Source organism: Temnothorax nylanderi, unplaced genomic scaffold (genome assembly GCF_030848795.1).
Source record: "Temnothorax nylanderi isolate EJ_2023f unplaced genomic scaffold, tnyl_v1.0 TNYL_tig0044_pilon, whole genome shotgun sequence".
Classification (NCBI taxonomy): Eukaryota; Metazoa; Arthropoda; class Insecta; order Hymenoptera; family Formicidae; genus Temnothorax; species Temnothorax nylanderi.
In genome coordinates this window covers 1,084,131-1,098,324 of record NW_027249106.1, presented here as the reverse complement: position 1 = coordinate 1,098,324, position 14,194 = coordinate 1,084,131, and the positions used below count along the sequence as shown (strand labels likewise).

Here is a 14,194-nt window from a genome sequence, read left to right as displayed (position 1 = left end):
AGATCGTTCCTTTTCCCTTTAAATAGCGAAAAGAGCATAAAACAGTCCGTGCTGCAGACTCCACATTCTTGCATTTGTATCTCCCGGAACAGTAGAAATTTTATTTCGATCGTACGACTTTTATTGTCAGAATGTATATATTTCGCTACAAGAAAATTTTCATATACATGCAGCTTTTGTTACAACTGTGAGTCTTTAATTTACGATAGGTACAGAGATTTGATTTGTATTCGAGTCTTACAATAAATCTACCTCGCTAATGTGTGTACATACTCGGGTATAGTTGCAGGATTTTAATACAACGTGGGAAACTTCACTTACCTGAGAAAATATTTTCTAAAAGAAATATTTCGATCAAATGTTTAATATTCTTACGTTACATGTTACAACACGTTATATCGATGATGTATACATATTTTTTCACGCGACAATTCCTATTTCAGTCCAAGATATACAATTACATTTTATCAGATGTTAAGATTACGTGGTATTTACAATAGCTGTTAATTTCAGTGCTGCAACAACTCTTTGCAATTTAATCAAACGTAACCATCGACCATCTCCTTTTCAACGTAATAATTAAATTGGTAGAAAATTATCAGCATGAATATTGTTGTATTTGTGCTGTTATCTTATTAATAATCGTGAGCATGTAACGCGTGATTCTTACCGAGATTTCTGCAAACGTCTACTTAAAAGTATACAGCTTCGAGATAGTTACTGACAGCTTTTTAAAAATAGTTATCGGTATAGTTACGGAGTGCTTTCATTGCAAAGTAGAAAGCGATTTTCAGTTTTGGCACATATAATTTATTTAAAAAAAAGGAGACTTTCTTATATAGACTAGTATTTTAAAAAATGAACAAATTAAACATCGTGATGCTTGATCTATTTTTTGTGCAATCATTATAAATAAGTTTACTACGGGAACTTGCACCTGTGTTCGCGTGCATACATAGACAATTGTACTTATCAAACTCCGTGTGTCTCGATTCTATAAAAAAAAAGAAAAGAAAAAAAAGGAAGCTATAAAAATCTAGCGATACAATTTTCCCTTACTTATTCTCACAACTTGAGAAGAGCGACAAGAAACAACCCCGTTTAACATTTACGCTAAAGTAGGAAGGTAATGAATTATGTAACAACAGCCAATTAGCAGCTACTTATTAGCTAAAGATCTTCATTCTGCTTCTTGATACTCGACGACACCGGCTTGCTTCGCGCTGTCCACTCCCTGCGAAGAAACATCTCGTCTTACATTTTCCGCATGTTTTCTCAATCGTAAAGTATATGCGTATAATATAATCTCTAATCTTTTGGTCAGGCTTTACTTACATCTTCGAAAAACGTATGCATCTGTTGCGCTGCTTGCACCGACGAGAACACTGCCCTCAGAACTCTCCTCACTGGAGGTTCCAAGGCGTAATCAATCCCGCTCCAAATACACTCCTTGCCTTCCACCTTCGTGATGATACAAGAATAGTGAGTAAAAGGAATATCAATACATTAGCAAAAATGTACGCAATTCCCTGCATATTGTTAATCTATGTCAATATTTAATTCCAGAAAAATATGAGAATACGATACAAACATTTAAGTATATAAAATAAAATAAAACAATAGCTTAGAAACTCGCACGTCTTTCTTCTGCATTACTTATAAATGATATATTTTCAATATAAATATTTCGCATCTAATATTAGTTGTCGCGAAGGAAAAAGAAGCTTCATTTACGTTATTAAAATTAGTAGAAAAAAAAAAAACGAATTCGCAGTATATCTCATACGTATGAATACAAGTATATCTCATGTTTATGAATACAATTATTACCCGCATCACTGTATCCATGCTGATGATGGTGTTGCTCGCATACTCATCCGAGTCGTCAAGCTTCAGAACGATTCTTTCCGCGTAGATCTCGGAATCATAATGGATTGCCAGGTTCCCTAAGCCCACACTTTCCCACTTGTCGTCGTTAGGCCATCTCGCGAACACAGTGGCACGTTTCTCGATTATAGGAAGCATCTCATGATCGTCCTCTTCGTCCTCCTCCTCGTCCTCTTCTTCCTCCTCTTGCTCCTCCTCTACGTCGTTGCCTCGGTCGTGCTCTTCGCTGTCTTCCGTTTCGTCGATGCATCTTTCACCTATGTAAATTCAGATATATTTTCATGCGTTATTGCTCAAATTCAATTAGAGTTACGCGTGGATTTAATTGAAGTGTGTATACATACACCTTATTGAAAAGCATGCGATCGTATTTAACACTCGTAGCAAGTTTTATGAGTGTCGTAAGACATAAAATATCAGACAGCATTATTTTGTTTAATTTCGTAACACACACATACTCTCGTATATGTATTATCTCGTTTTATGTGACAGATAAGTACGATAAGTGTCTTTTATTATATCTTCTATTTAAATCCAAATACAACGTACGAACATTAATTAATCATCTGCGTATATCGCAGAAAAAAATGCTTAACATTGTGCAGGTAAAGCAGTAACGAGTACAATCAGCAAACTGTAGAAGCGTTTACAACCTAATTTATAATCTCATGAGTTAACTATTACCTTCAGTAGTTCTCTTATCACGTAATTCTTGCTGAACGTTATCAATATGCGCCTTGAATTGTCGAGCTAGATCGGACGATTTAAATTTGACTGCTAACTGTTCGACGCACGGTTCCTGCTCAGCGTAGTTCATGCCGGCCCACATCCAAGCCTGGTCCGACGTGGAGAGCGGATGGAACTCTACGTCGGAAGTGATTAGGAAGTTGCAAACGACCTTGTGTACTTGTTCCCGGCGCAGCAGCAACCGGTAACTGCCGTGGTCCGCGTGATGCAGGATCTTCATCTCGCCGACGCCGCGCTCCTTCCATTCCTTCGTAGCATTGTCGTATCTGTACAACTTGGCTCTGTGGCAGAACACTGTCGAATAAAAGAATAGGACATGAAGAGCAGAACTTAGAAAACAGTCAAATAATCTCAAAAGTAAACGACAATATTACAATCTGTTCTTAAACATATAAGTTGTCTTATCATTACTTGTATTTACTTAATAAGCTGAATAATTTTTAGAAAAAGTAATGAATGAAGGAATGTCTTATTGCATATTTTATTACGTTTGGCTCGATATGTTAGATAAATCAAACTTTATTTAACATTGATTTTCGTCGCTGAATATAGAATTCTTCAAACAAATTTCCCCGAAATAAAGCTGAAAGATTCCAATTCAAAATGATAAACGAAGATATCTAAGGCTACCTTTCTCCTCATCTTCTTCGCCAGTTCGGACTTCGATGGCATCTGGTAAAGGTATAATAGGTTCAAAGTGAGGATCGTGTTCCTGCTCATTATCTTCGCCATCGTCCTCTTCATTATTCTCCTTTTGCACGGAATCTTCATATGATTTGTTTACATTTGTCGAGCTATTGAGTGATGAAGCGGATTTCGAGCCGAACACCGATGATCCCGCACCAGCGAATGAAAAGTTAGGATCTGAAAGAATTATCAGTTCGAAATTAAACATACTGAGTAAAAGTTTTACGCAATCGAATAGAAAAAAATATTGTTGAAAGTCAACAAATTATTGCCGTGAAATAACTTTAGACATTCAATCTGATTCGCTTGAATAGCAATAGCTTCTTTAACGTACCGACTTTGAAGGCCTCCGGTTGCGCCGCCGCCGCAGCAAGCACCGAGAAGGACACGTCATTCACTGAGAAGACGGAATTATCCTCGTTTTTCTGGATGTTATCTGACGGTTTCGTGTCGAAGACAGTCGGCGTTGCTGTTGCACCGAAAACATTCGTCATTGTCGTCGTACTGAAGACGTTCGCCACGTTCGCCACGGTCGCTGCCGTCGTCCCGCCGAAGATGTTCGTCGTAGTCGGTGCCGTCGACCCGCCGAAGATGTTCGTCGTCGTCGGTGCCGTTGTCTTGCCGAAGATGTTGGTCGTCGTCGCTGCCGTTATCCCACCGAAGAAGTTCGTCGTCGTCGGTGCGATTGTTCCGCCGAAGATGGTTGTCGTCGTTGTAGAGCTACCGAATGGCAAAGTATTGTTGCTACCGAACGTCATCTTCGAGAAAGGCGTGGAGTTAGCGCCGAACACCGAGTTAGAGGACTGATTGGATGTGATCGACGTAGTGACTACGGTTGACGTCTTCAAAATGGAATTCGCTGTAGTGACAGCAGCGGTGGCCGTTTTTGTAGCGGTGGAAGAAGAAACGGAACTGTCACTGCTGCTCTCACCGAAGATCGACGTTTTCGAGGCACCGCCAAAGAGACCCTTGTCAGAATCGAAGGTAAAACTAGGCGTTTTGAATATAGATGCCGTCGATGCCGCTTGGCCGAATATCGGCTGTCCAATTGTACTAGTCTGCGTCGTTTGAGCATTAGAGGGACTACAGATCTTGAGATTCTCAAGCGAGGTATTCGTCTCCGCAGTTTCGTTGGTACCAAACTGAGGATTCATACCGAACGAAAAAGTCGTGGTTTTCTTATCGTTGAACAGTTTCAGATCGCCGGTACCAAAGCTCATCGTGGAACTGTCGAAGTTGGTGGAAGCAGCCGGAGACTTGAACGTCGCGGGGGATGTCGCGAAAGAGAATCCATTCTTCACAGACGTAGATTGTGTTACGCTCTGGGTAGTCTCGCCGGTACTCTCAGGCTCGCTCGACGATCTCGAGACGATTTGCGATTGCGTTATCACTTTCTGTTCCTCAGGCACGGACTTCCATTTCGTCGAGTCTTGCCCAGCGTTGTCTGGATATAACGCTATGCTCGGTTTCCTACAGCCTCTACAACCGGGACAATCTTCCTTTTGCTTGTAAGCGTAGAAGTTTTCTGGTAGCTGCAACTTTAAGGCGGCCGCTTTCTCTTCTGGAGTGACCTTCGCCTCGTAGATAATCTCGATCTCCTTGACTGGTGAGCTAGTCGTTTTCGTCGTGGGTTTACCCATCTTATCGCTGCTAATAGTGACAGCCGATATCCTGGCGTCGTCGACCGCTCTTTTGAAATCCGCTGCGATTTCAGACGTCTTAAAGCGGCAAGCAAACTGCATGTATTCAATCTCACCCTCGCTGTAATCCGCAGTAGTCCACAGCCATGTTTTCTCGTCTTTCGGTGTGAACTCTATGTCAATGGTCAACATATGATTCAGGCATAGCTTTAGTACATGGTCCCGACGCATGATCAGCCGCAATTTGCCGGTTTCTTTGTGACATAGCAGTTTGATGTCGCCTAATCCACGTTCCTTCCATTCCTTCACCGCGGTATCGAACCTGAAGAGCTTCGCTCGATGACTGTAGAGCACCTCCTCGTCCTCCTCGCCGGTTTTCACCTCGACCTTGTCCGGCAATGGCACGATCGGCGAGAAGTGGACATCTTCACTCTCCAGCACCTCGTCCTCGCTGGTCTCACCGCCACCGCCGGGCGATTTAGCCGGTGACTTGGCCATAAAGTTAAAGCCGAAGGACTTGGTGGGCGAGCTCAGCTGAAAGGTAAACGGCGAGTCGCTCGTGTTTAACGCGTAGCTTTTTATCGGTATACCGAATACGAAATTGGTGTCTGTGGTCTCCTCAGGTTTGGATGAAGTCACCGTCGCGCTATCATTCACACTTTTATCCTCCGCCTTCGGCATGCGAAAACTAAAACCGGTGGCAGTCGTTTCCTTGGTGGTTTCCTTGGTGGTGTGCATTACTTGGGGAATGCCGAAGGAAAACGTGGTCATGGACGTTGCGCCAGGGGATGCGTTCAGCTGGAAGATGTTGGCCTGCTGCGGCTTAGGCGGCTGTGACGGATCCTTGGGACTGTCGCAGGCGACGCAGTAGGCGTTTGTCCCGGAATTGACGATGTAACATCCCGTGCAGGTCCAAGAGCCGGCGGGCGACTTGAACAGCTCCGACAACGGTGGTTTGCCGGAATCGATGGGTTTGCTAACGACCGCAGAACCGCTCTTGTTCGCCGCCGAAGGCGACGGAGCTTCGCAGGCTACGCATTTCATGTCCGTGGCCTTGTTTCTAGTGTAACAACTGCCACACTCCCAGGAACCGGTCGGTGGTTTGAACAATTCCGACAACGGCGGTGGTTTCGTTTCGGTGGCGTTTTGACCTTTGTTCTTGCTCGATGACGTTTGAGTCTTTTTCTCGAGCTCCTTCGCGACTTCGCTCGGACTACTGCCTTTAGCTAGCTTCTGCTGGCAGCTCGAAACGATGTTGTAGAACTGGGTTGCTAGTTCCGGCGTGCTGAAAGTCGCGGCGTGTAACGACCAGGTCTTACCGGGTTCTTTAGCATCTCCCGGAACGGTCCAATTGACAACTGTAGTGCCACTCTTGTATGTAAATGCCATATCCAGCGGAACTCCATGACTATAGATCTTGGAAGTTGCGTCATCCGTCAGTAATACACGAAGCTTGCCAGATTTCACGTTTAACAAGAGCATCAACGGTCCTGTACCCTTGTTCTTCCACTGCATAGTATTGACGCATTGACATTGAAGACTCGCTGTTCCGACAAATAATCTCTGCTCATTTTCTGTTTGCGGTCGTGTTTCGTCGTTGGATCCCTGCTTAGTGGCGCCGGGTGGCGGCAAACGAGGTCTCCTCAATGTTGTAGAATTCTGACCGGTTGTTGTGGGAGAGGCAAACATCGGTGATGCATTGGAGGCCAGGCTTGTTAGAACAGACGACTGCGAGTTCGTCGTCGGAGTCGAGGCGAAAACGAAGCTTGCAGATGGTGTTGAAGCGACGCTTGTTGCAGTAGTGGTCGTAATTTTCGTCTCGGCTTTACCGGTCGACTTGGTGAATGAAAATCCGCTGAACGGACTAACTTTCGGCGGTTCTTCGATCTTCTTAAAATCACTTGTTTCTGTGTCGCTAACTTCCTGAATAATAGGTTTAGAACTGAAAGAAAATCCCCCCAGTGTCGTGCTAGATTTTGATTTGTCCACTTCCGTCGTTGAACTTATTTTAGCTTGTTGTGTCGATTGTGATTTCTTGGACGCGTCTTTGTCACTAGAGAAAGCTTTTTCGCTAATTTTGGACACCTTTCCCGGAGATGCGAGTAGGCTAAGTGTGGCCTGATCAAAGGCCTCTTTAAACATCATCGCTTCTTCCACGGTTTTGAATCTGATACAAAGTTTCTCCAGCTTCACTTCCTCATCGGCGAAGTCATTAGCGACCCAGAACCAGGCCTTGTTGTTATTCGTCATGGGACTCAATTCCATATCGGGTCTCAGCATGTGATTCGCGCAGATCTTCAGGATCTGATCGCGACGCATCAGCAAGCGTACCTTGCCTTCTGTGTTGCGCAACAGTTTTACGTCGCCGACGCCGCGCTCCTTCCACTCCTTATCGACAAAGCGGAACAGCTTTGCCCGGCCGCAATACAGAGTGTCTTCATCCTCTTCACCGGTGGTGACTTTCACCTTCGCGGGTAATGGTATGACAGGCACGAAGTTCGGTATCGGATCGTGCTCCTCGCATATTTCCGTGGATGTATTCGGTGATTCAACCGGCTCGTAGATAGGTTTAGTGATATCAGTCTTGACGTATATCTTACTACTAGTAGCATTATCTTGAACGCCTAGCAAAGCACCACTGCTTGTCGTATGCGTCATTGTGACAATAGACGGTGACGTTGTTAGATTGGCGTACATCGGCGGCACATTGATGCTGGCCGGGGTTACGTAGGTAGACGTTGGTGGCAAGTTGACAGTTGTTGGTATGGTTGCTTGCAAGGGCATGGGAATCTGATAGCAATGCGGCACATTGGAAGATGACGATTTTGTCGTCGTCATTGTCGTTGACGCTACTGCCATCATCGTCGTCGTTATGGGCGTAGTGGAGAAAGTGATAGCTGCTCCACCTCCTAGTCGGTACTGCGGTGGTATGGTGACACTAAGAGTCGGTTGAGTAGACGGCACCGTGGTCGGTAGCGTGTCAGATGACGTGATGACCACGTTTACAGGAGGTGCTTTGTTCACAGGTGCATCTTTAATAATCGTCGTGGTGGTCGTAGCCGTCGTTGCTGTCGCTTCGGGCTTGGTCCGTGATGGTGTTTCGATTTTCTGCATCAGCGATATCTGCAACGACGGATTCGTCACGACTGTCGGCATAAGATCGGGCAGCTGCGAGGAAAGCGTCGGTGCAAAGAGACCTTGTTGCAGCGGATTGTCCGGCACTTTTGTCTGATTAGGATATAGCATTGGCATCGGATAGACGGTGTGCGGATACAGGGACGATATGGTCGCCTGAGCGTTTGGGTCAGTAAATGGTAATCCTCCCTGATAATACTGGAACGCGGAAGGATACATTAACGACGAGTAAGGGTGCCGAGCATGTTGCGGTGGAAATATGTTACCGGAAATCGAGGACACTGGCACGGTCGGTTGATTCGTATAGGATAAATCGACGTATTCATCGTCGAGGAAGTCTTCGGAATCGATAACAGGATTCACATTCTGTTGCTGCTGTACACGCTGCTGCTGCTGCTGTTGGTGCTTTTGATTCTCTTTGCGCGACTCAACCACTTCCTTTGTTAGATTGTCCACTTTGTCATTCAATGTCTTCATGTGCGTCATCATGTTCTTCATCTGTTCCATCAGTTCTTGTATCTCGTTGTCCCGGGACTGCATAATCTGACGTATCTGAGCATCGAGACGCTCCGGGCTCGGACGTGCCTCCGCGCGGTTCTTCGACAGATTCAGATGATCCTGCAACTTGCACGGTGTACTGGCATGTTTCGGCGTACGATGAGTGTTCCTCTGAGGGGTGCTCAACATATTCGAACCGCCAGTCAGCGTCGTCAGCATCGGCAACGTCGGATTTGTGACATGATCCACGGCACTGGGAGGGGGTGAATAACTCTCGTCGGATATACCGTCGTCATTCCTACTTAGTTCGCCCCTGCCTAAATCTGGATCTATCCTCTTCAACTCATTTTCGATATCAGTGATGTAAGTGCCGAGCTCAGAGTTCAGCGGATGTTTGGGATTCGTGCCCGGACTACGAAGTCGGTCGAGCGTGAGGTAGTAAGAGTTCTTCGCTTTTGACAACATTATGATGTGCTGCGATCGCATCTCCGACGTTAAACTCTCCCGAGGCGTGGAATTCACTATCTCGTCCGCGAAGATTTTGTAAATCTGTGCCAGCTGAAACGATGCTTCCGGGCACTTGAGCGCCTGCAGCGCGTCGATTGCCTGCTCATACTGTTTGTCGCGTACAAGTCGTTGGGCCAACAGCAACTTGCCCTCCTCAAGAGCGTTCGTCAGCTCGAAATTGTTCATTTCTTTGCCCTGATAATTGAATAATTTCGATGGAGACATACGTAACGTTTGATTGTTCTGCAGTCTCTCCAACAGCGGTAGAGCGGCGGTCCAGTACAGCTCGGAACGTGCCTCCCATCTAGAGATGTAGCCATTCGCTTCATCTTTCTCCTTCATCATCTTCGCACGATAATGGAACATGCGCGCTAGATGCACCAATAACACTGGATGCATGCCATGATTACCGATGCAGCGAACGATTTCCAAACCTTGTTGCAATTCCTGTCGTAACTCGCCGATGTCACCGTCTACATCTCGGTTGGAGTACATCTTATATGCCGCTGACCACCATTTCTCCTGATTACTAGTGGACAGCGTCGTGGTAAGATCGATAGGCAGTGTCGGCAGTTTCTCTGGATTTATGAAGCTACCGAGTCGCTGTTCTTCCAAAACGGCGGATGAGCAGAGTATTGCCGCGTTAAGGAACGCATCGATATCGATAAGACATAGGCTGTCGGGTGCCGCCTGATTCGTATTGAATACCGAAAATTGTAACGCTGGGAACACACGCGAGGTCTGATCCGGGTATGGAGCGTCTTTGTGTTGAGGCCGATTTTCCATCCCAAGCCAAATTTGATGGTGCAATGAAGCAGGCCACACCTCTTGTGCGACTGCAAACAAAAAATTAAAATGCCTCTGTTGTCTTTTTCTTTATTGTAACATTATTGTTTTCTATTGGTATTTATTCTGTAGATTGTTGCAGTTATTGCAAACTCAAGAGTTCTAAGTAAAACTCATTATTACTTGTTTGTTATTTAATACAAATTCACACACAAATAGTATTTACTATAGTATTATTAATAGTATTTAGTATTTATTATTAATAGTAAAAACAAATTCAATTATAGTATTTATTATGTATTGTATGCAAATGAATGGATTGCAAAACAAAACGTTTGATTATCCTTGCATATTTCAATAATCCAAATGTATGAAGATTAATAAACGTACTTTGGCTGTAAGTCCTTAGTTGATTTGCAGTGCATATACGTAAAGGTGGATCAGGAGCTGAATGATGGCAAAAAAATGAATTCCTCATATAATCGAGATGTACCCTGATCACAAAAATTCTCTGAAAAAGAAATTGAACGTTAAATGTACATCAGGCTAGCATATAATTGCCAGAATCTGTATGAAATTCGATTTGTACCTGATAAATACGCTCTCTCCAGTGTCCCGTGCAAAATTTATCAATTCTATCCATCAGCTTTTTTGTGTCATCCCTGGCATAATTTTGAAGAATGTAACCTAATAAAATAAAGAATAAAATTATTAGTAAAGGTATTTACTAATACCAATTCTTACAGAATAATTCTCGGTCTCGGTCTCGGTCTCGCGTACCAGCTTGGCAACAACGATATGCTGCCTCCATAGTCCATATATTGAATTGATTCTTAAATCCGTCATCTTCTAGTTGTATGCGTATACGATTTTCTAACGGAGCTACATGTAACGCAGTCAACAACAGAGGCGAGCACAGTCTTCCCGTTTCGTTCCAACTGCCTTGCTCACGTTTCGTTTTACGCAATAGCAAACATGCCAAATGGAAGTGCAATTGACCCCACATGTGCGTAAACAAGTGCTCCGTGAAGGTGTGTTGCTTAGAAAAGTTTTTCGACTTCATCTCACTTAGGTTTTGATCAAAACTAGAACATAATGTTCGTTTCATGAACATATTATAAAGATAAATGCATATAGAACAGGCAAATGCAATTATTTTATTTGTAAAATATGTAAGGTACATTCTATAAATACTATAAATGAAAAGTTTCAGCTAGCTTTATTACTGTTCCATCGAATGTCAAGTTCAAAAATACAATTTAGTTTATACAGATGTGTCATTCGATATACTTACTTAAATACTGCCTGAGTTGCCTCTGGAATGCTTTTCTTCATTTCGCCACCTTGCTCCTTGAGACATAATCCCGCATATTTATCAGATACGGATATATAGAAAAACCAGAAAGACCAATCAAGGGATTTAGTCTCTTTACACTTTGTTAATAATTCGTACAGCAGCTGATACCACGCAATGCTGTCTCTGTGAGAAACAGTGGCCTCTACACTGATGGCATGTCCGTAAGCTTTATCCAATTTGCGTTCCGACATGTAATAATTTAACAATTTGATACGAAGTTGCACGTCAGTCGGTCTCGCAGCCAATTCAGCTGGAAGATTTCACACATCAATTTCAAGTTTTTTACACCACTCTATCAATATTAATTAAAGTAATTACTCACATGAGATGAGTGCTTCAAGATCCTCGCTGCTGTTGTTCGGTTTCTCTGTAGTCAAAAGCTTCTCTTTTAATTGAAAAACTACCGGGTGATGTGGAAATAGTTTGTCAGCTCTTTCTACCCAATACTTGAGTTTATTAACGTCCATTCCTATGTCCATGTCAACCAGTAGTTCGCATACTAATAATAAACCAAAAAGAAAAAGAAGATTAAATGTTATGAATGACATGAAACTATTCAACAGAACAATAAGAGACAAATGTAAAGATGCCGGCTTCTCACCTTTCAAGACCAGATCGTCCTGCCTCCCTTCGAGTTCAAGGGAAACTTTGTACTCGTTAAAAGCTGCTTCCTTTTGACCAAGAGCCTCGTACGCTTGACCCAACAACTTATGCGCACCGGCAGAATTGTCTCGTATTTCTAAGTAATTAAATACATATCTCTTCGTGGATTCATAATCACCTACTTGATAATACAGTTTGGCAATATTGTAACAACGAAGATTTTTCTGTAAAAAGAATCAGATACCAAAGAGTTTTAGATTCAAATCCAAAAACAAATATCGTTTGAAAACGTATGTCACACACATTTAATAATAAATTAAACTACATTGATATAAAATCCTCATATCTAGACAGGTAAGATTCAGATGACGTAATCATTCTTATAAAAATTATTAATATTAATTAAATACTTTATTACTACCAATTAAACAAACACAATAACTTTTCACATTCTTATCTCAAATTATATCAAATATATTAATAAAAATGTTAGAGAAAAGAGCTACAAATTTATTTATTAAACCCTGAATGGAAAGCATTTCGAAATTTCAAGTTACAACTTGTTTTTCATCACAACATTTGCAGTGAAAATCTAGCTCGAAAAATGATTATCGTTAGGCCATAATCGCGAGGACAAGTTTGCGGCCGACGATCGTGTCAGGTGTCAGGTGTCGGGTGTCGGGTCAGGTAAACAATCAGTTAAGCTGAACAAGAGATCCGGGATCGAAGTTCCGCAATAGACGGATCTACGCCGAGATATCAGCCGATCGACTGCCGTATCGGTATCGATAGCGCGAGGACGGTTTCCCGCGAAAATTCGCCATCACGATACGCTCGCGTGTATTCTCAGTCTTGCGTGGTCTTGCGTGATGACTGAGATAACTCAAGGTTTCGGTCCGGTGCATCGAGCGGCCGAGGCCGAGCGATCGTCGCCCGCGGTATCGAATGCGCCCGCTCGTCATCGGTATTGATATCGGTTGCAAGACTCGCAAGCGGAGACGAGCCGGGAAGACTCGTTCGGCCGTTAGCCGCCAACGTCGGCAGAGGAAAGAGAGAGAGACGGACATATATATAGAACGTTGCGCGAAGGTAACCTTACCTCGTTCTCATTCCGCAGTTTGCAGAAGACGTGCTGCACGTGGCGGTCTACGTCCTTCTTCGAGCGGAACATGTTGTCGGCCGGACGGGATCAACCAGCCGTATTTTGCTTTTCTCGCACCACTCGATCGTCACCAGTTCTTCGTCTTGCTACTCACACACTTCGAAGCGGCTCATGGCTCATCACGCGAATATCCGTTTGCAACGCACGTATCTCTTTCAAACGGCACCGTCGAATCCAATGCTGCCAACCGCGACGATCGTTAACCTAAACTTCCCCCAGGCCAAGTTCAGGGCCGACAATGCACGAAGAATTTCGTCGTCTCTCGCGACAGGAAGTTACCTGAGACGAACCAATCAACGTTTTTAAGGTTATACGGCCGATTTCACAGTCTCTGATTAATGCTGCGTTCCCACTATACGCGTCGCGTCACGACGCCGCGTCATGAGTTATCCAATCAAAAAGTTTCATTTTATGACGTCATTTCCGACGCGAGATCTTGCCATAAAATGAGACGTTTTGATTGGATAACTCATGACGCGGCGTCGTGATGCGACGCGCGACGCGTATAGTGGGAACGCAGCATAACTTGATCCTCCGATTAAACTCACTCTTCGTCTCTTTCTAAGGGCCTGAGCAGAATAGCTGACTTATAATTTTAAGACAGTGTTTTATGCTTTAAATCTTTGTTTTTAGCAACGCACAATATACTGTCTTGTGTCTCAAGTCTTAAACGAGTGTACAAAGTGTCAACATTGTAAGACTTGAGACACAAGACACTATTGTGCGTTGCTAAAAACAAAGATTTAAAGCATAAAACACTGTCTTAAAATTATAAGTCAGCTATTCTGCTCAGGCCCTAAAGGGGGACAGTTAGGGCTCAGACACAATGACAAAAATAAGGAATAAGATAAAGGAATAAGGAATAAGGGAATGTCGCATCTCACTTCAGTACACGTACATTAAAGTGAGATGCAACATACCTTATTCCTAATTAGGAATGTTCAGTGTAAAACTCGGGGCAGATGGCGCCATGGCGTTCTGTCCTGTCATGGCGGCGTCACTAACACTAACTCAATATACATGTGTGGGTTGGTGTATCTGTGAGCACATCCGTGAGATATAAGGTCTGTTTTCTGTTGCTGCACTGCTGAACTAGTGCACTCTAGTACAGAACTAGTGTACTCTGCTTAGCTAAGCGCAAAGTAGCAATTAAGTGTAATAAATTGGTTGGATCCAAAGGTAAGA

General features: G+C 43.6%; 1 protein-coding gene across 1 annotated transcript; it reads right to left on the bottom strand.

Annotated features, from left to right (window-relative positions):
* Window positions 1–98: 98 nt before the first annotated feature.
* LOC139771803 (E3 SUMO-protein ligase RanBP2) lies at window positions 99–13,218 on the bottom strand. The gene is made up of 13 exons (XM_071704858.1): window positions 12,947–13,218; window positions 11,846–12,071; window positions 11,567–11,743; window positions 11,182–11,494; window positions 10,668–10,972; window positions 10,477–10,574; window positions 10,278–10,398; window positions 3,656–9,937; window positions 3,265–3,498; window positions 2,572–2,928; window positions 1,831–2,144; window positions 1,336–1,461; window positions 99–1,234 (listed from the first exon to the last, which is right to left on the bottom strand). The coding sequence occupies exons 1-13, from the start codon at window positions 13,016–13,018 to the stop codon at window positions 1,181–1,183; spliced, it is 8,679 nt and encodes a 2,892-aa protein (XP_071560959.1). The 5' UTR covers window positions 13,019–13,218; the 3' UTR covers window positions 99–1,180.
* Window positions 13,219–14,194: the final 976 nt, after the last annotated feature.

Excerpts from the sequence above, each read along its gene's own strand:
- LOC139771803 (XM_071704858.1), bottom strand. The coding sequence starts at position 13,018 with ATGTTCCGCTCGAAGAAGGACGTAGACCGCCACGTGCAGCACGTCTTC. Across the intron at positions 12,072-12,946 it reads AACTGCGGAATGAGAACGAG|AAAAATCTTCGTTGTTACAA; the intron begins GTAAGGTTACCT and ends TTCTTTTTACAG. Across the intron at positions 3,499-3,655 it reads ACCGGAGGCCTTCAAAGTCG|ATCCTAACTTTTCATTCGCT; the intron begins GTACGTTAAAGA and ends TAATTCTTTCAG.